The 27,096-nt window shown below is 41.1% G+C and overlaps 1 protein-coding gene across 9 annotated transcripts in view; it reads left to right on the top strand.

Annotated features, from left to right (window-relative positions):
• Positions 1–27,096, top strand: part of NUBPL (nucleotide binding protein like) — a 132,110-nt gene that overhangs the window by 84,451 nt on the left and 20,563 nt on the right. For all 9 annotated transcript variants that reach the window (XM_029598909.1, XM_029598913.1, XM_029598912.1 and 6 more), the window contains 2 exons: positions 13,229–13,322; positions 14,299–14,384. In XM_029598909.1, coding sequence (XP_029454769.1) covers positions 13,229–13,322; positions 14,299–14,384 — 180 coding nt within the window. The remainder of the gene's footprint in view (positions 1–13,228; positions 13,323–14,298; positions 14,385–27,096) is intronic.

The following is a 27,096-nucleotide window of genomic DNA, read 5'->3' on the forward strand; positions in this document are numbered from 1 at the left end:
GAATTGCATCAGAAGTGTAGTATCAGGCTTTTTGGTTAAGGGTAGTAACCACCTCATCAAGCAAGTTACACCCATGCTTATTTGTTTTCCCAGAATGTATAGTTCAATGTCCTTGTGGTTGTTGTCTGACTCCAATTCCTCTTTTCTTCTTTTTCCCCGCCACTAAAGCAGTGAGCATTGATGGAGTTGAATCAACAGTATGAAACCATATTTGTTAACGGTAGTGTCCGCCACACCAGCAAGTTTCCCCATGCCCTTTTGAAATCTTTCACTGTTTTTGTCTTCACCACCTCCTCTGGAAGGGCATTCCAGGCATCATCCACCCTCTCCTTGAAGAAATATTTTCTGACATTGTGAGTTGTCCTCCCTGGAGTTTCATTTCGTGACCCCTAGTTCTATTGGTTTCTTTCCAGTGGAAAAGCTTTGTTGTTGATCGTGCGTCATTAAAGCCTTTCAAGTATCTGAAGGTCTATATCATATCTCCTCCAGGGTTTACATATTTAGGTCCTTCAACATCTTCTCATAAGTCGTTTGGAGACCTCCCACCATTTTGATCACGCCTCCATCCTTTCTTGGTCCGTTTTGAGATACTGTCTCCAGAACTGAACGCAGTACTCCAGGTGAGGCCTCACCAAGGACCTGTACAAGGGGATTATCACTTCCTTTTTCTTACTAGATATTCCTCTCTCTATGCAGCCCAGCATTCTTCTAGCTTTAGCTATTGCCTTGTCACATTGCTTTGCCATCTTTAGATCGCTAGACACTATCACCCCAAAGTCTCTCTCCTGTTTCATACACAGCAGCGCTTCACCCCCCATTGCATACAGTTCTTTTGGATTACCGCATCCCAGATGCATGTCTCTACACTTTTTGGCATTAAATTCCAGTTGCCATATCTTCGACAACTCTTCAAGCTTCCTTAAATCTCGTCCTTCCGGTGAGTCCACTCTGTTGCAGATCTTAGTATCATCTGCAATATGATTGCAGGGTCATGCTTCTATATATTCTGTCTGTGAGTGACTGTGAGTTCAGTAGTCACACTCAGGCTAAATAATCCCATTACAGCTAGATTACCTCCAAGTGACCCTGAGTGGCCACAGACAGATGGTGTGCATCTCTACAAGTCTTCTTAGGTCTTCTCTTTGTATCTCTACAGGTCTTCCATGTCTTATGTACTGTGAGTCAGTAAATATTGTTGGGCAAGCCAAGGGATCAGCAAGAGTTAAACAAGCAGCTTTCTTTCTACATGGAGCAATAATTGACATTTTGCCTGACTCACCATAGTTAAAGTTCAGTTTTTTAGGTTCACCAAGATTGCATTATCTGAAAAGTGTTTTGAAAGCTTATCTTCTGCTCATTAGCATACCTATCTGCAGAGAGCATAAGGTGTTAGCTATTAGTAGAGAACATTTTTGTAAGAATCTTACCATAGGCACTCAGTTTAGTCTAACTTGGGCATAAAGTTGTCTCAATGAATATCAGAACAGCAAGTATTTGGAAGAAAATTGGCTGCAGCTTTTATTTATTAAGTAACGTGAAAATGCAAATTTATGCAGAATACAATTTGTATACATGAGTCATATACAAATTTCCATAAAATAACTTGACACATTGCATATCCCTGTTCTAAAATCCCAGATTTGGTTTATTTCTTGTTAATTCTCTAAATGTTGGACTTCCAGTTATACCAAGCTGCTGATCGGACACAGGGGAAGAAGGCTCTTGTAGTGCTCCCCACAGAGCAGCCCTTTTTTGGATATTGCCACAAAGCACTGATAACTAAAATAGAGTGAATATTTAAATAAAATGCTGGCATATGCTTTAGTATGCTCCTGTCTTGTTAAGTACGTATATGAGCATTAAAATACTGTGAAATACCCAAGACAGATTGAAGACCAATGTGTTAAATATGGCATCTACAGAGGGAAAGTATAAATTTATGGTGGTCGTGATGGATAACATTGTCCAGCAAAACTCTAGTAGCATGTTCTGTGTATTATATGATTGTTTCATTAAGATGCAAACGGCGATGGAAGGAATCAAGGAGAGCCTTGGAAAACCAAACTAAGAGGCTCGAAGCAGCAAACCAACGCATATCTTCTTAGGAAGACAGAGTGAGTCAAATGGAGCTACAAGTAGCCAAACTGTAGGCACATAACTCCTTGATGGCTGGATAATCAGGGAAATCATAGGTGCAGGAATAACCTATGAATTCTTTGTTTTCCTGAATCAGTGAAGGACGGACTTACCTGATATCTTTGTAAGATGGCTCCCAGGTGAGTTAGGCCTGGCTGTGCCCGGAGGATAGGCTGTGTTGCGGGCATGCGCATGCAGAGGGAGAAGGGAGGCAGACAGAGGCCTGTGATTGCCCATATTTTAAACTGGCCATATAAGGTGTAAATACTCTAAGCCTACTGGAAATCTGAATTTCTAGAGTATCATGGTAAACTTCTTATTTTTCATGATTACTCTGCACACGTGGCTGCCCTGAAGAAAGAAATGGCACTGGTCTGTTCAGAGCTTTACGGAAGGGGATGAAGTTTGCTTTGCTTTATCCTGCTAAACTATGGGCCCATCATAATGGAAATGTGCAATTGTTTTCTACCTAAACAGAGGTGAATCCATTTCTGGCCTCCTTCAATGCCTTGGCTGGACAGTGATTTGACTGTTTACAGTTTGCAGATATCTGTTTTTGTTGTGTGATGCAGTCCAGCTGTATACTTGCTATCTTAGCAAGTTTCTGATTATATTAGCCAGCAAGACTCTCTTCCTGTTTTTAGTTATACTGGAAGATCCAGTTTTGATGCAGAGAGGAACCCGCTGAATATGTTCATTTTTTGTCTTTGTACTGCAAGCATTATCACATGGCAATGTGTGCTTTTCATAAGTAACAGCATTAATCCAAATAAAATGAGCCCCTTTAAGCTTTTTGTGGTGGTGACGGCACCTAGTTCTGGCTATATTCCTGATCATGTCATTCCACTCCATCAATGGTGGAGTTTTGATCATGGACAGAATCACGATACAAGCTATTTCCATTTTTCTTCTTCATGCTTAATCTTTTTGTCTTATTTATATTTTCTTAATGCCACCTAGGTATCTTGGAAACTTGCATTATTTATTCACACTGTAATGCCCAAAAATTGTGAGAGTGAATAGACTCCTTAATTTTCCATGCTGACCAATATTTGTTTCATCTATACTTTTCCAGTAGGTTCATGCATCCCTATATATAATCATAGATCTAGGTCCTCTGCACCCTCATACGCAAAACATTTTTTTATGTCTGTTGCTAATGCAGTAAAATTTTAAATAGTGCCATACAAAATTCCAAATGATTAATTTTGTAAGAACTTCACTTAACAAAGACCTGACATGGCCACTATGTTTCAACTCCCATCTTCTGCTTTAGAGGAAACGTTCTGAGAAATATGCCAACTTCGATGGCGATCCTTCCCGGCTTCAATATCAGGGCTGCATCTGCACAAGCAAAGGGAGTTTGAAATTAAAATTAGCCAGAGTACAGAGAACAAATGATGTCATCACAACTTTTCAATTAAACTTGACCACTTCATTTTATCCTTTCGTCTGAAAAGCCTTAAGGGTAAATATCCATAATTGTTCCCTCATATTCAAATGAGAGTCCCAATCTCCTTCCCAAAATGATAAACCATCCTTCTCTATAATAGTCCATTTAAGATCAGTGAAAGTATGTTACATTGTGGCAATGAGCAAGAATAGGAGCTTGCATTTTTCCAGTTTGAAGACAACTTCTATTTTTGATTAGATGTGTCCTAATTGGACATTTTAGCTGGCCCACATAGACTTTAAAACAAGGGCATTGTAACAAATAAATGACATAATAAGATATACAATCAGAACCACAACATCTGTTTTGGTTGGTCGGTTGTTGACCTCATTTTGATATGCCTTTTTGTACTTTTGGAACTGCACATCTTCACAATAAAGATGATTTTGCAAAAAAAAAAGATATACAATCATTATACAAATGATGAGTTATCTTATACCTCATTCCTGGATTATCCAAATACAGTCCCATAATAGTCGAACTGCAAAAATCACAGTGTCCACAAGTATAATGGCCCAATTGAGAAATATCTCCATGTCTCCAAAATATCCAAATGAGCAATGAAGTCTGTAATATTTCATCCTCTTGTATATGCTACAACTGACACTTCATATATTTCAAAATCTCTCTGGCTTGATGAGAATATGGGAGCATACATACCAGCTCAGATTTTGCTTGTTTAGGTGAATAATGTAACAAACGTCTATCTGAAAAATGTGCTCTCAAAAAAAACTTGCCTTAAAACAGTTCTCGGATAGCCTCATTCTAAGAATTGCTGAGTCAGATCTTGCTCTTGTCTGTAAAAATTAGATAAAACAGAACACAATCTGCAGAAATGGAAAAACTAGCTGACTTGTAATCTGGTTTTTTTGGTTTGTTTTTTTTTTTAAAGATAATGGATGGCAATTCCCAAATCTTAACAAATTATTATGCTCCATTGGTTTTCGATATATTGAGATCCCAATGCCACCTCAATGCTTTTGGATCCAAATATCCCCATAAAATGTGGTGATATTGCATAATAAATTCTAAAGATGGTTCTAATATATTCAACCACTCAAACTGTAATAAACTCTGTTCTGATGATGATTACATAAAATTGTCATCTGATTACATAAAAATGTCATCTGTAAATCTTTCTATGGTGGCTGTTCCATGTTTCAAAAAATGCAGTAGAAAATGATCCAAAGGCTGCTTATTCAAAGAGCTTCAATACAGCAGAAACCATACAGTCCCCCGACATGGGCTGTGTTTCGCCGGAAGGGCAGTATCGGGAGGAAACATGTATGTAGGTTTACATCCTAGATCTATATGAAAAGACAATTGTGTAAGAGAACAGCAACAACTTCAGAAAGCACATAAATGATAATGATATGACATGTTCAAAGAGGCAATTTTACAAGAATTAGAAAAAATGTATAAAGAACATGAAAAATTTCGAAAAAAATATAGCAGCTACTAATCATAAAGCAGTATAGAAGAGAAAAATAACACATACTATTTTACAGAGCTTATCACTTTTACGCTATTTATTATGGTTTAAGGACCAAAGAGACCACATATGGAGGATTTAAAAGTTAAATTGGACTATATCCAACCAGATAAAGGAGCACATGACCAGAATTGAGCTATCAGAGTACAGAGTTAAACAACCAATCATGTTACAGCAACCAGAAGGTTCGCCCAATCAAAAAACACAAACACAATTTCCATATAGTAAGATGACTGAATAATCAGCAAAACGGCATCCAATCGATCTCATGATTCAGGCCTTTAGGAGCTAAGAACTGTAACTCGAAAATCCATCTTTTCTTCCAGGATAGATTGTCATGTCTTCTCATTTTAATGAAAGAGCTTATTCTCCCTAAGTCATTAACAGAGCTGTTAAGAGTTTTATTAACTGGGAGTTATTGTTTCTTGTTCCATCTAAAGAATTGTCTGATCAGATGACCTTTGTGCTTCCATACTCAGCACGCATTAACTAGGTCTATAGAACTATTAAATGGCATTGGCTGATTTTAGCTCCACATTCTGGTTTCCAAAATATCTCCTGGTTTGTGTTTCGTTAAGTTAGAAATTTGTGAGACTTCCTGATCCCTTCTGAGTTGTATTCTCCACAGCTTGTTTTTGATAACCCCCACATGGGGCATTTTCCTTGTGGTCAGTGCTCAGCCTGTCCCCATTCATTATCTATTTTTTCTTTTTTTACATCTGCATGCTGGCAATCACTACCCTTGGAAACATTTGCCTAATTGCCCTTCGATAGAAGTCATTTATTTAGAAGTTCCAAAAGAAGATCACAACAGTTTACAATATCAGTATTCATATTCATGGTCAATGATCACATATTGTGTGTCAGCATTCACCTTGTAGTTCTATAGCATGGTGAGAACTTATTCTATTGCATAATCATATATATTCTAAGATATCACAGTAGCTATTATATAATCTAGATCATACTTTTTCTTTGGTATTCTGATAACTGGCCAATGAATCCCAGTGCCCTTGCCTTCTTTTATATGTTGGAAAAACTGACCAAGCCCTTAAAACCAGAATTTTTGAACATCGCGCCTGTCTACTCGCCGATAGACTGTGGGCCCCTTTGGTGGCCCACGGTCAAGACAAATTCTATGCTGTCGATGAGTTGCAGTTTTTTTTATAATTGAGCAGGAACTTCCCCTGAGTAGAGGGGGTGATTTTCTCCATGACTTTAGTACATAGAGATCAAAGATGGATTTTCGAGTTGCAGTCCCTAGTTCCTAAAGACCTGAATCACGAGATTGATTGGATGCCATTTTTCTGATTATTCAGTGGGGGGTAGATTTTATAAATGTACGTGCGGGCGTACTTTTGTTCGTGCACCAGGCGCGAACAAAAGTACGCTGGATTATATAAGATACACGCGTATCTTATAAAATCCGGGGTTGGCGCGCGCAAGGGGGTGCACATTTGTGCAACCTGCACGCGCCAAGCCCAACGCGCTGCCTCTTCCCTTCCCCTACCTAACCCACCCCCCCCTACCTTTGGCAGATTTATGCCTGCGGGCTGCTAGCACGCCATCACCCTACCTGGGGGCTGGTCTGGCGGCCTCGACCACGCCCCCGGGCTGGCGCCGTGTCACTCGTGGCCCGCCCCCAAAACGCCATGTCACTCACGGCACGCCCCCGACACGCCCCTCCATGCAAGCCCCGGGACTTGCGCGCATCCCGGGGCTTGCGTGCGCTGCCAAGCCTATGCAAAATAGGCTCGGCGCATGCAGGGGGGGGGGTAGGGATAGGTTTTCGGGGGGTACGCGCATACCCCTTTGAAAATCTACTCCACAGATTACTGTAACTCCCTGATATTAGGACTACCTCAATCTACAATTCGGCCACTGCAAATACTGCAAAATTCTGCTTCCAGAGTTTTGACAGGCAAAAAAAGAAATGACCACATTACAGGAACACTTGCTGAACTTCATTGACTTCCAATAGAACAAAGAATACAATATAAGGCACTCTGTATAATCCATAAACTAATCCACGATGAAAAAGCCGACTGGCTTAACACAGCACTACGCGTCCATGTTCCACAGAGAAACCTGAGATCTGCCAATAAGACTCTTCTAATCATCCCCTCTGTCAAATCAGCACGTCTCACGCAAGTACGAGAGAGAGCATTGTCACTGGCTGGTCCCGTACTTTGGAACACCATGCCACTAGAAACAAGACTGCAGAGTAACCTGAAAATTTTCAAAACAAATCTGAAAACCTGGCTATTCAAACAAGCGTTCTATAAAGATAAAGACAAAGAGAACGAGAAAAAGAGATGAGGTATAAAGGCACACCAAAGTCAGAAGCTGTTATTTTAAACTAACAATGCATCGTAATGGTAAAACCAAACCGCCTAAATGTTCCCAACAATCAAGCTTAACATACACACTTCATTTATAATTATGAATTGTTACCGTACAATGATGGCACTTAACAAGTTGTAATCTATACCACCCATATGTTTATTGTTGTGCCCCTATGTAAACTGTTGTGATGGTTAACCAACTTAACGACGGTATAGAAAAGTTTTAAAATAAATAAATAAATATGTATCTTCATCTTCAGTCATCTTACTGCATGGGATTCTGTTTATGACTTTTGGTTGGAGGAACCTTTTTGTTGCTGCAGTGAGATTGGTTGCTCAACTCTGTGCTCTGATAGCTCAGTTCTGGTCATGTGCTCTATAACTTGATTGGACAGAGTCCTTTCTGGCACCTTTTTTTGATTTAACCTTTAAAGCCTCCTTTATAGTCTCTTTGGTCCTTAAACCATAATACATGATATAAAAGTGATAAGCTCTGTAAAATGGTATGTGCTCTTTTTCTCTTTTATACAGTTAAATGATTAGTAGCTGCCATGTTTTTTTGAAAATTCATTGTTCTTTATACAAATTTTCCTAATTCTTGTAAAATAATCTCTTTGAATATGTCATATGATTATCATTTATGTGGTTTTTGTAGTTGCCACTGTTCTTATAAGATTGTCTTTTTGTATAGATCTAAGATGCATATATCCACGTTCTCTCTACATGGCCCATTTCAGGGGAGCATACTGTTTCTAAATTGCTTTCTTCTATATTGAAGTTTTGACTAAACAGCCTTTGAATCATTTTCTATTGTGTTTTTGAAGCATGAAACATCCACTATAGTATGGTTGCATAACCTTTTTCTGGCTACATGTTTGTATCTGTGACTGGTTCACTCCACTTTTCTGCATCATCTATAAATCTTCACCATATAAAAGTGTTTGTATCAATAAATGTTTTTCTTCAAACCTGGCCCTAAAAAGTTTAGCCACATCCAGTGCAACCAGAGAGCCCATTGCAACATCAAAACACTGGTAATAAAATTTGGCTGGAAACAAAAATAGTTATTACACAGGATCATCTCAATTAGCTCGATCACAAAATTCTTGGGTATCCTCTCATGTTCATTGATTGACCTAGTTTGTATATAATCAAGGCCCACCTATATTGATCACATCACCATGTTTTGTTACATCCCTAAAAGATTATTGTGCTCTTCACAGGAAATACAGCTACAAAGTCTTGCGGTTAAAGAAATCAGTCAGAATGAAACTAAAGAAAAAAAGCTGCTATCAGTACTGGTCCCTTACTTAGAACCTACTTCCTAATGATTTGGGCTCTATGGCTGATTACTCAATGTTCTGCAAATCTTGTAAGGCGTGGTTATTTGGCTGTGCAGTTGGCTAAGAGCTTGATACCGCTTTATGGTTCACGCTCTTTCTTTACTGTTTTACATACCTTTTTAGGATGGGGCTTTATGCTGCTAATTTGGTCTAGGTGCTTTGCTTTTGCTTTGTGTATCTTACATTTTTTATGAGTTATTTTGTTTATATGGTTTTGTTTTGGCTCTTTTATGTTAATGTTTTTTATGATATGTATTTTGTGTGTAATATACTTACCCAGAGCCTTTGCTGGATGTGCAAGTTTATAAATGTAAGATATAAGTAAATAATCATTCCCTGTGTACACTTATCTGATCAGTTCTTTAGCTTTAACAGGTCATTTGGCTATTTAATTTTTTTAGAAGACAAGATCTTAAGGAGAGATAATGTTATCATGCACCTTGACATTAACAGGTCATTTGGCTATTTAATTTTTTTAGAAGACAAGATCTTAAGGAGAGATAATGTTATCATGCACCTTGACATATTTCTCTTCTGTCCTCTGTTTGTTTTTTTTTTTTTTCTTTAATTCCATTCCAGTGCATTTCATGTTTTACAAAAGAAAGCTTGCACTTGGGAGTTAAATATCTAGGGTTAGATAAAAATGTTCTTGGAATCATTAATATACCTCAGTCAGTCTGTAGAAAATCAGTGGTGGGTGTCAAACCCAGGTCTCCAGATCACTTTCTCCTGGGCTAGCAGTCTAGTTCATTTGCAAAAACCTCTTCAACTAATCTGTCTGAGTCTGATTGTAACATTATTAGAGGTGGCAGAATGTGATTTTACGAGAAAATCTAAAATAGGTTTCCCTAACTGAAGATGATAATGTCATTGACTTGAGAAGATGCTGTTCTCTCACCCAGAATGGTTACAACCTCTGTTTTCATGAATACATAATGGAAATATTTTGAGCACATGGTATACGCACATTAAAAAAAAAATAAAAAATTCTGCCCTGAGGTGTATACAGACGTGCTGGGAAATGAGCAGATCTCAGAATACAAAACAGAATAAACATGTTCACCAGGGCTCAAGCTACTGTGAGCAATTTAGGAGACTGGGACCAGAATAAATATTCAGTACAGAAAGAAGGAAAGGAACGGGCTTACAAAATAAAGGTAGGCAAATAAGCCTGTGTAGTTTTTTTTGAAGACATGATTTAGTAAATAGTCCATTAGCAGAGGATTACGAGACTCAGTTTGTCTGTAGTCTGCAGGTAGATGCTGAGGCAAAACGTTACCAAAATGATATGGGTAAGGCCACGAAGAATAATGATTAAATAAAATACCAGCTTTATGCTCAGTTTAATTGGTCATCTGAAAGAAAAAAAAACCCCCAACACATTTGAGATTGGATTTAGGCACCATTTTATTTGAGGACAGCCCTAGCAACAAATTTATAAAGCACAGGAGTCACTTATAGCAATGGTGGATATTTAGAATATTAAAACCTTAAGTAAAAAGTTAGTTTGCATTTCTAGTCTGTTATTGAAAAAGACCCTATGACTTTTATATAACAGTATTTTCATAGACACACCACTGTGAAAAGTGCTTTATGAATAACCTTCTATTAAACCTTAATGTAATATAATCTAATTTGCATATTTAACAAATCTAAATCAAGCTTCCCCCCTCTTCAGTTCTCATAATCATCCTGGACTGTGAAGTGAATCTCAAAAAATGGGTAAATAGTATAATCAAAGATGGATATTTTAAATTAAATGTCTTAAAGAGGCTAAAACCTCTTACACCTGAACGATTTTAGAACTGTTTTACAAGCCCTTGTCTTTTCCAAGTTGGACTATTATAACACACTTCTTTTAGGCCTACCTGCTTATTCTACAAGACCTCTTCAACAACTCCAAAACTCTGCCGCTAGACTCTTAACTAACACAGAAAAAGCTGAACATATTACGCCCATCTTGAAAGATCTTCACTGGTTACCCATTGGTTACAAAATTCAACGCAAGGCTCTTTCTTTAATTCATAAATCACTTTATAACGACAGTTGAATGGTTTATAGCAGCATTTCATTTCCATATCCCCTCAAGAACAACCAATACTGGGCTGCTTCCAATTCCATCAGAAAAAGCTGCGCATCTAAATACAGTACGTGAAAGAGCACTATCGATAGCCGGGCCCTGATTGTGGAACTTCCTGCTACAAGACCTTAGGATGGAATCTAACATTAAAGTTTTTAAGAAAGGAGTAAAAACATGGCTGTTTTATCAAGCCTTCCAATAACTTATTCTGATTTATTTTAGTTTTTCTGTCTTAAATATTAAAACTTAAATTAAAATTATTAATTTTAGCTAATTTTATAATACTTTGATATTATGTATTTATAATTTCCTTTTAAATTTTGAATTGCAAATGTTTTAATTGGCATTTGTCCATTAGTGTGAACCGATGTGATATGTGCACATGAATGTCGGTATACAAAAAACCCCCCAATAAATAAATAAATTATAAAACAATAATACTCTGCAATCTTTTTATCCAGTTCCAATTTGCTTTTCAAGGTTAAATTTCAGAAGTATTTAGGATGCAGTTATCTCTGAGGTGCATGACTTGGCAACATATATTTGACACTGAACCACATGAAAGCTTCCAAAGAGAACAGGGAATGAGGAATGTTGTTACTCTTATTTCCAAGATATATTGGGGTAAACTGGCAGGGTGAAAAAGACCATCGTACAGAAAATCAGTGGTAAAAGGGCAAGTCAGACTCACATCTGAAGATTGCCCTCTGATTCTTACTGCAGAACTCTAACTACTAGATCACAGAAATACAAGATCAATGCATATTTACAGCATTCATGCCTTTTGCAGTTATTGTCAGCAGTATGTATGCTGCACAGTGAGCCTAGAACAGATCTATATTTATGTTGCAGTCCATTGCCATTTAGGTTTTGTTTTTTTTCTAGCATCCCTTCTTTTCCTGGTCATGATCACTGCATGGCATTAAGATCTGAATTAATATTTGTAGGTTTTTTTTAATCATAAAGTCTGATAATTTCCCATTTATCATAGCTTTCTTCTATCTGCCTTACTACTGAGAATTATGTGCACAATATTTTACAATTCTGTATACTCTGTCCAAATAACACAATATCTTTACTGTCTTTGAGTACTAATTAAAAATGTAATATAGGTAAAAGTTGTTAACCAGCAATGCAGAATTTTAAACATCTTTTTGAGAGGAATTTTCTCATCATAAAGCCTGGCGCTATGAGAGAAAATACAATCACGCAGAAAATCAGTGGCAGAAGCGTGATTCTTACCACATTCAAGGTTTCCCTGCAGACATCTTAACTACTAGATCAGAGAAATATAAGGCCCCAGGCCTGACAAACCCCAACCACCTCCACCCCCAGCTTTCTCTCTCCTCAGTCTCGATCCTCTGGCTTGCTTGTATGCTTTCCCATCTAGGCTCAACTCTTCCTAGTTCTCTTTTCCTCTCTTGCTCCCTCCTCCCCATCCCAAGCCCATCTCTCTCTCTCTCACCATCCTCTAGCAAGACTCTCAGCTGACTTTCTAGCTGTCTCCATCCTATCTGACAGCTGCTGCAAGCCTCCTCCATTGTGGACTCGGGCTGCTGCTAAAAACTGCCACTGCATTGTCCATCGTGGGCCAACATTGCTGTTTCCTCCTTCCAGTAATAGAGTCCAACACTACCACAGGCTCCTCTCTTGGGTACACACAACCAATACTGCTGCTTCCTCCTTCCAGCCATGCAGGTCAACTGCCGCTTCCTGTTCTCCATGCTGAAATCTTCAGGGCAAAGACAGAATGCTAGGCAAACATTCTGCATTGTGCAATTGCATAGAATTTCCCCAGGAGCACAATTCTGAATCTGAGAGGCAATAGGAAAGCAGTTGGATGAAGCTGTAAAAAGCTCCTGCCAAGATCCTGATTCACTAAGGCATTTCTCCCATTCTATGTCTATGGGAAAATGCCTTGTTGAATCAGGCCCCAGGTGTGCTAAACCTGTGTCTTTTACGAGAACAGTGCCTTCTATGGTGCTCCCAGCCAAGGCTCTGGAATGTTCACAATGGAAAAATCAGATTCATATTCACAGACAGATAGCTTCCAAACATTGTTCTCCCGCATATAAGCACAGAATGTTTGGTCAGAGGGGGAGAAATATGCAATAAGCTAGTGATTACGGGGCCAGAAAAAGAAACTTAACTATATTACTTCCCTTGCGCTATTGGGAGTTTCTCCTTTTGTTTCAGTGGAACAGTTACGTAATGCTTTTAGAACTGTAGTTCTCTGTTAAGCAAATAAATGATTTCCACTGTAAGCATATCTCTACAGAATTTGAATAAGTTATGCCTCTCACAGATATCCCCTAGTCAATATAGACACCTACCTGTCGAATGGACATATCTCTGCACCTTGTTGCATTTCTTTTCCAGGTAGACTGGGGGAAATTGGACTATCTAGTGATTGACATGCCACCCGGAACAGGAGATGTACAATTGTCAATCTTACAGAATATCCCAATTTCAGGTAAAGTTACAGCTCAGTGCTTTCAGACTTTTGTGTAATTCTGTGATTTGCAGTATTTTCATATCTACACAAATCCTCTAGTCAGATTTTTAAGACATTTGAAAAGTGCATAGAGGGCAAATCCTGTAAACTAATTTGTGAATATCTCTCGCAAGGGGTACTTTTTTTTGTGATGCTGGAGTAGCAATATATGTCATATAGTAGCTCCCAGGAGGCATGAATAGAGACTTAATGGTAATAGAGACTTAATGGTAACTTAAAAAAAAAAAAAAAAAGGGACAAGGTCAATGTCAGCAGTAACCATTATCTTCCACTCCATCTGCAATAGGGAAGAGGAAGCAAGTTCTAAAAAGGATCCAGCTTGGTGACCTGGCAGAAAATCACTGCATGGTGGTTTACATGAGGAAAAGCATTTGGATGGTGCTTGCGCTAAACTACTTGGTTTACTTTGAAGTGTGTGCACATTCTGTTCCCATTTTGATAGTTATTTAGGAGTATTCCCTGGCAGTCAGGTCTCATGACCCAGTGATTTGTGCTTTGCACTGCTAAATATGCCTTCGTTCCTGCCTCATAGACTGGCCTAGGGCACTTGTGGCCTTGTGTGCATGTGTTCAAGAATAGGGGCTCCCTTAAATATAAGAAGAAGAAACCAAGTGATATGTATTTTAATGCAGAATTTCTAAAACGGGCTTCTTACTGCAAAAGTCATTTATCTTTTAGACACATGAGTTTCAGAAGGGCTAGCAAAAATAAAAATATTGCATGTTACTTACTGGCATCTTTTATCTTTAACAGTAAGTTTTCCTAATGAGCACTTGAGAGAGAAATTATTCTTTTTAATGTCAACTGAGGAAGGGTGGGTTTTTTGTTTTTTTTTTTTGTTTGTTTTTTTTTTACAAGAACATGTCTTGTGGGATGTATAGTAGACCTTGTTGTATGATTTGGAACAGTAATCTAACAAATCTCCTTTATCCAGGGGCTGTGATCGTCTCCACTCCACAGGACATTGCGTTACTGGATGCTCGCCGGGGAGCTGAGATGTTCCGAATAGTCAATGTGCCTGTAAGCATTTGCTAAAATATACTGTACAATACTTCATTCTCATTCTATCGTAGTATGTCTGTCAGCCTATGTAGTGGCAGGGCTGTTAGATTTTGTTAAATCCTTGCTAGGGAGCTAGCCTCAGACTGATAGAACTACTTGTATCAAGCAGCTATAAGCCTTAGACCAATCATGTCACTTAGATGTGTGAAAGTCTGAGCCATTAATTTTGAAGATTTGTTTGCAGGGCAGCAGAACAGTAAGTAGACCAGTCCACTGCACACCTAGAGAGTGGGTTTACTTTCTCCAAGGACAAGCAGGATGGCAGTCCTCACACATAGGTGACATCATTGAATGGAGCCCGGCCTGGAACTTTGATCTCAAAGATTCTAGAGCTTTCAAACATGCTTTACTGAGTATGTGCAGCTATAGTTATCACCCTGCCCCTTAGGCAGAGTCCCTCAGTCTCCTTCCCCCCCCACCTCCCCCAATGGAGCTGTGTGGTTATGGGAGCTGTGTAGTCACAGGTTTTGGTTTTGCTTTCTCCTCACAGTTTTTTTTGTTGTGAATGTTTTTCTGGAGCTGCAGCTATTTATTTTGTTTATATTATGGTAGTTTTCGTTTACTTTTTCCTTTCAACTCTCTGCCAGCTGCATTATGGGCCTTAGTTGCTGTGCAACCTGGCAGAGTCCATTTCTATTCCGTCTAAATAAATACTGCTCTTGCAGTTTAGTTTGTGTCTTCTCCTTGCTCTGTCTGCTTTTATGCCATTGTCTAGTGCTAGCAGGATTGATAGAATGCAGGATTGATAGAATACAGTCCGTGTGTGATCCACATGGGCCACTGAGCCTGGGGACTCGCCTGAAATCTACCCCAGCAGGAATTCCGTGGTGTTCACTGATCGATTGGCATTGATGGAGGCTCAGGTATTGAATAAATCGAGAACCCCACCATTCCTATGGGGAGGAGAGCTCATTCTCTGTCAAAATTCTGGGGCTGCCATTGAGTGCTGTGGTTATCATTGATGCTGTCTTCGATTCCATTGAGGTACGTGGTGGCCCTTGATGCTATCGAGTGCCATGGAAGCCATCTGGCATGTTGCCAGCAATGGCATTCATGACCACTCTTGACTATGTTGAGCATTATTGCCATGCCATCAAGCATCCTGGTCACCCTTGAGGCCGTCAACCAGCAGGTATGAGGTCCTGAGAGCCCTCGAGCGCCTCAGAAGCCATCAAGTGACAGGAGCTTCAGGCCTTGGACAGCCTTGGCTTTGTTAAGCACTGGGGTCGCCATAGATCCAAGACATCCTTGAGCACAGAGGCATCCAGGGTGCATCATGAGCTGGTGTCCTCGAGGCTATTGAGCTTTAGGTATCGACATACAAGCCCCTTTGTGGTGTCAAGACAGGGCATTGACGGGGATCGTGGTGTGCCATCAATAGTGTACATCCATTGGGCGCCATGGATGCCAATGCTCTGTTTTGCCCTGAGCTGCCATCCAGTGCTGAAGGCATTGTGAGACGCTTCCAAACTTCGAGCACCATCAGTGGTGATGAGTGCTGGGGTTGCTATTGAGGCTGTATTCAGCCATGGGCACTGATGATGGACTTCATTGATCTCACAACATTGTCGCTCTTCGATGCATAGGTGAGCCAAGGGAAACTATTGATGTTGTCAGCTGTCATTTATTCCTTTGGGCACTGATGCAGCATATCAGTGCCACATTGGTGACTCAGAGTCTCCACCATCAAGCACTGTGGGCATCATCGGTGCCACCGGGCCTTCAGTCACTGGGGTCTCCATTGGTGCTGCGGATGCTCGAAATTTTTTGGCCTTCGATATTAGCAAGTCATCGGCACCTATGGGCACCATGAGTGCCACCGGACTGTTGATGTCCCCAGGTGCCTGGGGTGCCATCCATGGAACTGTATACCCTTCTAATATGTTAAGTATCTGTGGCATGGTCAAGCACCATCGAAGTCCTGATCAAGCATTATTGAGTGCCATAGATGCAATCCATTGCTGGTGAATGCCAAGAGCGTTATTGGTTCCACAGATGCTGTTGCTACTATGGGCACCGATGGATGCGGTCGAATTCTGCGGGACATTACAGCAGGACTCCATGGGCTTCCCTGATGCTGTTATACAACAGGGCGGTGAGGCATTCACGACGCTTGGAGTGTTATCATGGAGGTGATGCCGTAGAACGCTGTCCATCATCATAGACCACCATAGTCCAAGCCCCAGTGGCATTGGGGGATGCCATTTTCACACTGTACATGCTGACTCCATTAGGAGTTAGTGCAATAATGGAGCACGTCATGCACAGACAGGTATGATGGGGGTTGTCTACTCCTCCAAGCACCTCTGGCTGTGGCAGGCAGCATTCCCTCTGTCGGGTGCCATGCACAGCAGAGACAGCAGAACCACCATCATCGCATTGATGTGTTTGTTCGCACCTTAGAGTACTATGGGACCCTAGTGAGGAGAGCGCCATCACACACACTTTGCTTTTTGGCAGTGCGCAGCTGCCAACTCTAACAGGTGGTGCTCAATCCTTTCTGTGTTGTGGGATTCTACCCATAAACACGGCAATGGGGTGTGTATGTGTGCTGCTATCTGCAGGACTGGGTACCGCTGAATGAGTACTGGTCATCAAGCTTTTAAAGCAGAGGGCACTATTCTTCCAGTTGCCCTCTACTGTATAGGTAGATGTGTTTCCCTTGTGGTGAGCACAGCAGGTTGTATGCTGCAGCCACAAGACTGACCTAAGACTGCATTCATGGTCGAAACACTATGGGTGTGGATACTAGGAGAGTAGAGTCAGGAGTCTTCCCTTCTCTCTAAAGAGAAGTATGCCTTTCGACCGCTCCCATGTTAGCTTACATTTGACTTTCCTTCATGGGGAAGCCTTTGCCATTACAACTCCTTGCAGGCCAGGACCTGAGGGCATTGGGGGACAGCAGTGGCGGTCGTTTGGACTGTTTTTGCTGAGGTCCTTCTGTTGGTTACCATGGTGGCCTACTCAGTCTGATTTGGTGGCTGCTAGAGGCCATTTTGGTCGCTTAAGAAACTCAGTGGTCAGCGACTGTATCCCACTCTCACCTGGAGAGTAAGAACGTGTTTTGGGATTGGGAGGCCCAATTCCCATTGCTCCCTGTCCCTTCGGGAAGGGGAGATACGACTGGGTTTCCATCGGTTATCCTTATGGGTTCCCCCTTGGACGCCTGGTTGTCCACCCCTACAAGGGGTGGCCCTTGTCCAAGTTTCACGGAAAAGGGTTTTCACTTTTTCTAACTGGTGATCACTCTGTTCCCCATAGGATCCGAGAGCAGGTTGGGTGATAGTGCTCTTTCCTAGGTCATCCTAAGATGCAGCAGGTTTATTTCATGAGGAAGCTATTCCGAATTCGATCTCAACATCGTATTCGGGGTCTCCCCTTCTGGGCAGCTCCCCAACAAAGATTAGGGGTTTCTCCCATGTGGGAATCGCTTATTTGATACCTGCTGAGCACAATGAGTGTTTTTTGCAGATGACCGCGCTTGCCAGTCATTCTCACATGTGAGATCCTACCTCAATGAGGAGGGTTTTTGTCCATTTGCATCCCACCTGGCAGATATGCCTTTCAACTTCTCACCATATCCATGGCTGCATGTGTTAGGGGATACGTAACCCCACAACAGAGATGTTACACTTTTGTTGCAGTGACTTGCGAGCTTTACTTCCCCTTTTTAGGGCTAACTGTTTGCGGGCAGGGAGGTCCTGGTTCACACAACCATTGTTTCACTTACTGGACCACGTGATTCCTTGGTGGAGGTATAAGTAATCATGGCTTTAGGTTTGATATCTAGGCCAGGTTGATGGGCAGTCTGGAACCATATCAGACAGAAGGCTGATATGGTTCCCCCTGCCCCCGAGGGTCCACCTCGGGGGCAGGGGGGGCAACTCCTTCCTGGACTCAGCAGTGAGTTGTTTGGTTGGGGCTGAGATATATATAGCCTAACGGATTTTTCTTATCCCTGCAGCCCCGGAGTCTCCCTCCTTGTGTTCTTTGCTCCTTCTGACTTCCAGTCGAAATGTGGGGGAGATAGAAAAGCTAGGGCATTCATGGCATATCTTAGTGAATACCTGCAGGGAACAGTACACCACATTTTCCCTGTTTTTTCATCAAGTTCTGACCAGTACTGCCTTTAGCTTTTCATACTTCACTGGATTCACCAAAGTGTCTTCCTGCTCACCTGAGGTATCCTGTGGACAGGAGAGATAGGTCTACCCTTGATAGAGTACATTAAGGGTGAGCTTCAGGCCTAGCTTAACTCCCTACTCAGGGGTTTGGATTAGCAATCCCATTTCAGGAATTGCCTTTCATCCTCTGACATGCTTGATGTCTGACCTGGGTGGTTAGATCTGTTTGGTACTTTGGCAGGTAGGATCTGCCACAGATTCTGCCACTGTTGCCGCTGCTTCTTCCAAGTGTTGCTTGTGTTTTCTGCCCATTATGCCTATCAGCCAAACATTGGGTGCATTTCTGCAAATGCATTCTGTCCTTCAGATGCTAGTGGACCGCAGTTTCGTTCTGTAGGGCTATCTGGTCCCAGTTTTTTTTTTCTATGGTTTTGTGATACTGAAGGAAACTGTGCAGACTTTGTTCAAGAGTTCTTCTCTTGGTTGATTTTCTAGGCCTTTTCCTTTATACAGGAGGATTTAGACCCACTTTGCTTGTCAGGGTTCGCTGATCCAAAACACTGACTGTAATATTTCTGTGAGGCAAAGTACGCTTCTCGCTGGACTTAACATCAGGTCCCTGCCTTAGGTGCCTCTGATATACTTCGGGATTTTGCGTCTATATGTCCTAATGGTTTTCTTTTTGTAGAAACCAACTCTTTTCTCACCTGGACCCGTTTTTGGGGTTGGCTGCCTCACAGGCAAAAGGGAAAAAGGTGGTGCTTTCAGCACTGTTGGATTTCCCACTTTGCCCTGCTTGAGCAGCCTATAGCATGGGAATAATCCATGTGTGAGGACTGCAATCCTGCTTGTCCTCAAAGAAAACAGAGTTGTTTACCTGTAACATGTGTTCTCTGAGGCCAGCAGGATGTCAGTCCTCTCAAAACCCGCCAGCCTCCCCTGTAAGTTGTTTTTTCCATGTATTAGCTATATCATGAACTGAGGGACTCTGCCTAGGGGGCAGGATGATGACTACAGCTGCACATTCTCAGTAGAACATGTTTGAAAGCTCTAGAATCTTTGAGATCAAAGTTATAGGCCGGGCTCCATCCGATGATGTCACCCATGTGCAAGAACTAACATCCTGCTGCCCTCGGAGAACACCTGCTACAAGTAAACAACTCTGCATTTTTTCACCATCCTTAATGAAATTTAAAAAAGAAATGTATCACCACCTTATAGAAAGCCAAGTACTGCCAGAATATGTCAAGGAGAAAACAGGATGTAGCACCCACAAGTTATGTCTCCTGCCATACTTTTAAGAGCAGTGTTTGGCTCTACTTTTCTTCCATGGGCTGTGGATACCACTTCAGCAACACCCGCAGCTTGAGCCATAAACCAAATTACTAATAGAGCCATCACACCGCACTATAAAGGAGCCATTACCGTACTTGTGCTGTAATCCAACACTGTACACTCATACTGGGGCTCCAGCACCAGCGTGATGAAAACCTCATTGTGAGGTAAAAATGTGTTGCAGCATATATATATATAAAGTGTGCTGGCTTATTTGTGGCTTATGCACTGATGCTGTGTTTGAATTTTTAGCACACACTCTTATTTGTTTCTTGTAGACTTTCTTTGCAGCTTGTTTTGAATGCTGGTTTATTTTCTTTTCATTAATATTTTGCCGTAAATCAAGCCCACATCTCTCACTTGGCAATGTAGAGAATTTAAGCAGTGGACTGTAGGGCTGGCCCTCTATTCAGAAGATGCTTCTTCTCCTGCTATCAACTGTAGGACTTTAAACGAGTTCTTTAGCTGTTCTGCACTTTCACAGTCCTTTTCTCATTCCTGTTTTATAGCTTGGCAGTTTTCTTCTGCTTCTTTGAGCTTATAGCTCAATTAGAACTCTCCCCAACTAGGATTAAATCACCATAAGTCTTCACTGCTATCCATGCTTCCCACATCTATTTTTATTACTTCCCTCCTTCTGTAAGGCCACACATATCAGCTTCCTACAGAAACTGGTATATATATGCACCCGGTCATCACCGTTGTGCAGGAGCTGTGAATGTTGCTTTCACAGAATCCACAAGCCCCTCTCCCCACAACCATAGGCCCTAACGAGCAGACACTAGGTTTGGGAATTTATTTATAAAACCTTTCTATACTGCCGGCTTGGTTCTTAAATCACAGAGGTTTACAGTCCAACATAAAATCCCATTAGGACTTAAGAACTTGCCATATTGGGTCAGACCAAAGGTGCATCAAGCCCAGTATCCTGTTTCCATCTGTGGCCAATCCAGGTCAAAAGTACCTGGCAGGATCCCAAAGGATAGATACATTCCATGCTGCTTATTCCCAGGGATAAGCAGTGGATTTCTGCAGCTCCACCTTAATGGTTTATGGACTTTTCTCAAATCAATATGGGGAGGTGAAAGAAAGTATAAATACCAAACCTGATTGAAAATAACTTTCACCGAATATTTCAAAACACTGCAGAATAAGAAAGCTGAATTTGTTATATGCAATAAATGGAGGAAAAGACCTCCGAATTGAAATGTCTGGTTCATTGAACTTCAAAGACATGCTTCATGTTATTCAATCATTGATCATTAAAAACCTCAGACCACCAACCTTCCTGTACTTTATTTCTTCACAGCATGCTCTATATTTTTTATATTGTTATTAATTAAACTTTTTTTTATAAAAAAAAAAAAAAATTGCTTGTGAAAACTTGAATTGTCTCAATACTTTATCTGTCCAAAATCCAGATGCTGCTGACGTTGGCCAAGCGTTTTGCCGACAAGGCTGCTTCAGGGCATCATTAATCACTGTTAGTTCATCGTTTCTTCATTAACGAAGCCAACTGCTCTCACTAGTTTGTCAATTTGCCTAGTACATCTTCCAGGTACACTGAGATTTGTTTCAGTTTGTCTGAATAATTACCTTTTGAATATCATTTCTGGTATGGGTATCTCTCTCAAGCCACAAAAGCAATGGAAATGTGGGACACGCTCAAATAGTAAATCAGCAAAAGAAACAGAGCGTGAAACAGATTGAATAGTCCATACAAGGTTCTTGGCAAAAAAGTCTTAATCTTTGTGGAGTTTCTATACTATAATAATCTTCAGTAAAAATAGTCAGCTTAGAATAGGTTAGTGTCCCCTGACATGGTCACCATGTTTCGCCCCACAGGCTGCATCAGGAGGGTTAGCAGACCACGGTTTAAAAAGCTTTTTGGTAGCACATTCTATTTCTCTATTTTTGGGAGTTCGGGGGACACTAACCTATTCTAAGCAAACTATTTTTATTGAAGATTGTGGAGTTTCTATACTATAATAAAGATTAAGACTTTTTTGCTAAAAACCTTGTAAGGACTATTCAGTCTTTCACGCTCTGTTTCTTTTGATGGGTATCTCTCTTACATTTTCTTTAGTGAAAACCAAAGCAAAGGATTCTTTTAGTCTTTTTCTTTTATGACCTTGTCATCCCTAAGTGCCTCTCTTACTTTTTGATCATCTATTGGTCCAGCAGGCTTGTTACTTTGAAGGTACCCGAAAAAGTTTGTATTATGTTTTTGCTTCCATGGCAAGTTTCTTTTCACATTCTCTTTGCCTTCCTTATCAATGCTTTGTATCTAACTTGTCAGTGCTTATGCTGTTTCCTGTTGTTTTCATTCAGATCCCTTTTCCATTTCTTGAAAGATGTTCTTATAGCCTTTCTCACCTCACCTTTTAACTATTCCTGTAGTCGTTTAGCCTTCCTTTCGCCTTTTTAAATATGTAGAATATATCTGGTCTGGGCTTCCAAGTTGATATTTTTAAGCAAGGTTCATGCCTGATGTAAACTCTTAATCTTTGCAGCTACTCCTTTCAGCATTTTCCTCATTTTATCCTAGCCACCCTTTTGAAAGTTAAATGCTGTCGCAGTAGATTTCTTTAGTATCCTCCCTCTGTTAGGTCAAATTTGATCATCATGTGATCTCTATTGCCAGGTGGCTCCAACACCGTTAGCTCTCACACCAAATCCTATGTTCCACTAAGGACTAGGTTTAAAATAGTTTCCCCTTGAGTGTTTTCCCCATGTATAAACCAATACTCATGGCTTTTTAAACAAGCATACTATAAAGAGACCGGAGAATAGAAAAAAATACAGGAATAGGCAGAAGAGCACCAACACACTGCACTACTCTCAGAATGTGCAACGCTATATCACCACAAACATAATTGTAAAATACAGAGAATAAGAATTTTACCAGTGATTAGTACCGTAAAGGCACACCTGGACATCACTTTTCAATTGATTGCTTGTTCTTTTGATATATTGTAACCAAACCTTTTTGTGGCACCTGTTAGAATGTACTATAGTACGCACTCAGTCACCTTAATTTATATGCCAACATGTAAACCGTTGTGATGATATTTAACTTAGCGACGGTATAGAAAAGATTTAAAATAAATAAATAAATATAGTACAAGCAATAAAGTTCTTTATTGATAGTTCTAAATCTGCATACAGAGTATTGGGAAGGCAGACTTACACCCCCGATAGCTTGGGTATGCCTCAAGTTCCTCCTTCCCTGAATGCTTGTCACAGCTGGGTTTATATACATTTTTTTTTTAATATGCTGTTTTACCATTATCAGCCTTTCCAACTTGCGTCATTGGGCCTCTGCCAAATTCCCCTACCCACCCCCTCCTTCCCCAGCATAGTTATCTTTCTCTTTCCTTTCCGTATATTTACCATCTGTTTTTCCCATTGCTGCGGCACTTTTCAGTCATGCTATCTGCAACTTGCTTCTTGTTCCTTATCACATATAAGCCATTTATCTGCAAATGGCTTCTTTCCACCACCCACACAGACTCACAAGTGCTTAGAATGTATCTCTGTTCCTTATCAGAGTATACATCGTCCCTCTTGAACCTTGGTAAATATGTGACCAACCAAGGTTCATAAACAATAGGGAAGTGTCCATAGCAATGGCACAAGAGGGTGGCAAAGAGAGCTGGAGAAAGGGAGGATGGGTTGTTAGCAGAAAACACAGAACTTGAGGCCACGCAGATGACGGTAAGAAAGACAATCTATGCTATTCTTCATCCCTAATATAGTGCCCATTTATACAATAACGTCAGCATAGCTGAGTACCGGAGGACCGGCTTGTCCATATCAGAAAGGTTGGCCAGAGAGCGGTCATATAACATTTTGCAGTAATACAAAAAGGCTATTAATCAATTATACTTAGGGAATAGCCACTGCTATTAATTGCATCAGTAGCATGGGTTCTTCTTAGTGTTTGGGTAATTGCCAGGTTCTTGTGGCCTGGTTTTTGGCCTCTGTTGGAAACAGGATGCTGGGCTTGATGCTGGGATGCTGGGCTTGATGGACCCTTGGTCTGACCCAGCATGGTAAGAAAAAAAAAAGGAATAAATGATTTGCTAGGCTAAACCTGTATTTCCAAGCTGTGTAAGATTGGCTTGTAGCGGTTTTTTGTTGGGGAAGCTGGGGAGTAGGCCATGCATATGTATCTGTGGGAGCAGCAGAGCCTGCGTCCGCAGGAGAAGCATCATCATACAGAAAAAGGGCAGGGGTTAAAACAACTGGCAAGGACACGGGTAAAAATCAGATAACTACTCTGTATAAAACAGCTTTAATACATACTATGAGCAGAACTAATACTATACAGCCACCTAGACCAATAGCAAGATATGAGTATATTTGTACCCCAGCCTTTTATCTGTTCCCAGAGTGAGGGGAAGGGATTTTGCCACTCGGGTTCAGCTAACCATTCAGAGGGTAACTTGTAATTTACTTCCAAGTGTTTGGTTAGATTAAATATAATCGGGGTGCAGTCAGTTATTTCCACACAACACTGATGACCGAAGTTAGTCTTTAGTGTATAGTACAGACCTCCTTGGGTCATTAAAAGTAAATCCTGTGCCATAAGCAGAGAAACAACTGGTGCCCAAGGAGAGGATGTGCAGTCGGGGAGCCCCTGATTGGTATGTGTAGAATTTGACCAATAAGTCTCGGTCCAGTGTGGGCCAGACATTTCCTTCATCCATAGGGTAATGGTAATATAAGGGGAATATCATAAGCACCTCATCTGCAAGGACTATGAGTAACATTTGGAATAATACAGGACATAATAGTAGACCAATTAATGGTAAAATTAATAAAATGAGTGCCAAGTTTGATAAAACTGGCACTGACTGGGCATACAAAACCATAAGGGGGGGGGGGCCAAAGTAAGGGTCCATTGGAAAACTAAGGTGAGACAAAGCAGTATAGGCGCCTGCATTAAAGCATCTACCACTGGCCCTGTAGTCAGAACGTCCCTGTAACAGGCATCAGTACATTAAACCATACATGTACCGTTGCTATTTTCCATCAGGATCTCGGTGATTTCTCTAAACTGGCTGGCAGTGTGCTTCTAGGTCTTTATTGTGATATTTTTGAAAATTTCTATGGAGACATTCTTTATCTTTGACAGAGGTATTAACCCAAGAAACTTCAGGAAGTGGGTAAAAGGCAGGCCTAAAGGGATTAAAAATGTATACAATTGCACATGGTAGAGGGAGGTGGAACCAGGCTGCTGGCACTAACTTTAAAAAAGGGGAGAGAGCAGCTTTTAAACTAGAACATGGGGCAAAGCAGACAGTCACTCAGCAGTGCATGGTTCAGAGGAATGTATCCTTGAAGGATACTAATGAAAAAGAGAGTTAAGGCAGCCCAACATAGAGAAAAGCAAACATAGTCCATGTGCCTATACATAAAAAAATCACCTGAGCTGAAGATTTCCAAATTATCCCTATCAGCTGAAAAGCAGGTTGTTAATACAAACAAAAAACACACTTTGAAATGTCTGTATGCCAATGCCAGAAGTCTAAGAAGTAAGATGGGAGAGTTAGAGTGTATAGCAGCAAATGATGAGATTCACATAATTGGCATCACAGAGACTTGGTGGAAGGAGGATAACCAATGGGAAAGTGCTATGACAGGGTATAAATTATATTGCAATGATAGGGAGGATCAGCTTGGTGGGGGTGTGGCACTTTATGTCCAGGAGGGTATAGAGTCCAACAGGATAAAGTTCATACAAGAGACTAAATGCTCAGTAGAATCTATATGAGTAGAAATTCCATGTTTGTTGGGTAAGAATATAGTGATAGACGTAAACTACTGTCCACCTGGACAAAATGGACAAACAGATGATGAAATGCTGTGAGAAATCAAGGAAGCTAACCAATTTGGCAGTGCAGTAATAAAGGGAGATTTCAATTACCCCAATATTGACTGGGTAAATGTAACATCAGGACATGCTAGAGTCACAAAGTTCCTGGATGGAATAAACAACTGCTTCATGGAGCAATTAGTTCAGGAACCAACAAGAGAGGGAGAAATTTTAGATTTATTTCTTAGTGGATCGCAGGATTTGGTGAGAGAGGTAACTGTGGTGAGGCTACTTGGCAATAGTGATCATAACATAATCAAATTTGAAATAATAACTGAAAGTGAGACAATAAGTAAATCTACAACGCTATCTCGCTAAATTTTCAAAAGTCCTCTATCATATCCCCCTTAAGCCGTCTCTTCTCCAAGCTGAACAGTCCTAACCTCTTTAGCCTTTCCTCACAGGGAAGCTGTTCCATCCCCTTTATCATTTTTGTCACCTTTCTCTGGACCTTCTCCAGTGCAACTATATCTTTTTTGAGATGCAGTGACCAGAATTGCACACAATGTTCAAGGAGCGATTCAGAGGCATTATGACATCCTCCATTTTATTTGCCATTCCCTTCCTAATTCCTAACATTCTGTTCGCTTTTTTGATCAACACACAGAGCAGACAATTTCAATGTATTATCCACCGGTGGCATAGCCACTGGTGGGCCTGGGTGGGCAGCTGCCCACCCAACTGGAACCGAATGTGGAGCACCGGACCTACAAGGCCGTCGCAGAATCCCATCTCCATGCGGCAATAAGGAGGACCCAGGGCCGGCGCACCATTCCTTGCATTTGCACGGCATACATGGGGAAGTGATCCTGTGGCCGAATGGCCCACCAATCTTCCTATTTTGGGGGGTGGGGGAGGGAGCAGAAGAGCCGCACACAGCTTCCGCTTCCTCCCCCTCTCCCAAGCAGGAAGATCAGTGTGCCGTACGGACCAAAGATAGCAGGAGGCAGGTGGCAGCAGGAGAGGCCAACTGATCTGCCTACTTGGGAGGGGGAGGAAGCGGAAGCTGTGCGTGGGCTTGAATGTGTATGTGTGGGTGAAAATAGAAGCCTGGGTTTGAGTGTGGGTGAGAAAGAAAGCTTGAATATGTAGGTGAGACTGGGAGCCTGGGTTTATGTGTAGGTGATAATGGGAGCTTGAATTTGTGTATATATGGGTGAGAATGGGAGCCTGGGTTTGTGTGTGGGTGAGAATGGAAGCTTGAATGTGGGTGAGAATGGGAGTCTTGGTTTGTGTGAGAGTGAGAATGGGTGCTTGAATGTGTGAATGGGTGCCTGGATGTGCATCTGTGTGTGCATAAGAGTGTAAGCCTAGGAAGGGGTGAGAAAGT

The sequence above is a fragment of the Rhinatrema bivittatum genome, chromosome 4, assembly GCF_901001135.1.
Source record: "Rhinatrema bivittatum chromosome 4, aRhiBiv1.1, whole genome shotgun sequence".
In the NCBI taxonomy this organism is placed as follows: Eukaryota; Metazoa; Chordata; class Amphibia; order Gymnophiona; family Rhinatrematidae; genus Rhinatrema; species Rhinatrema bivittatum.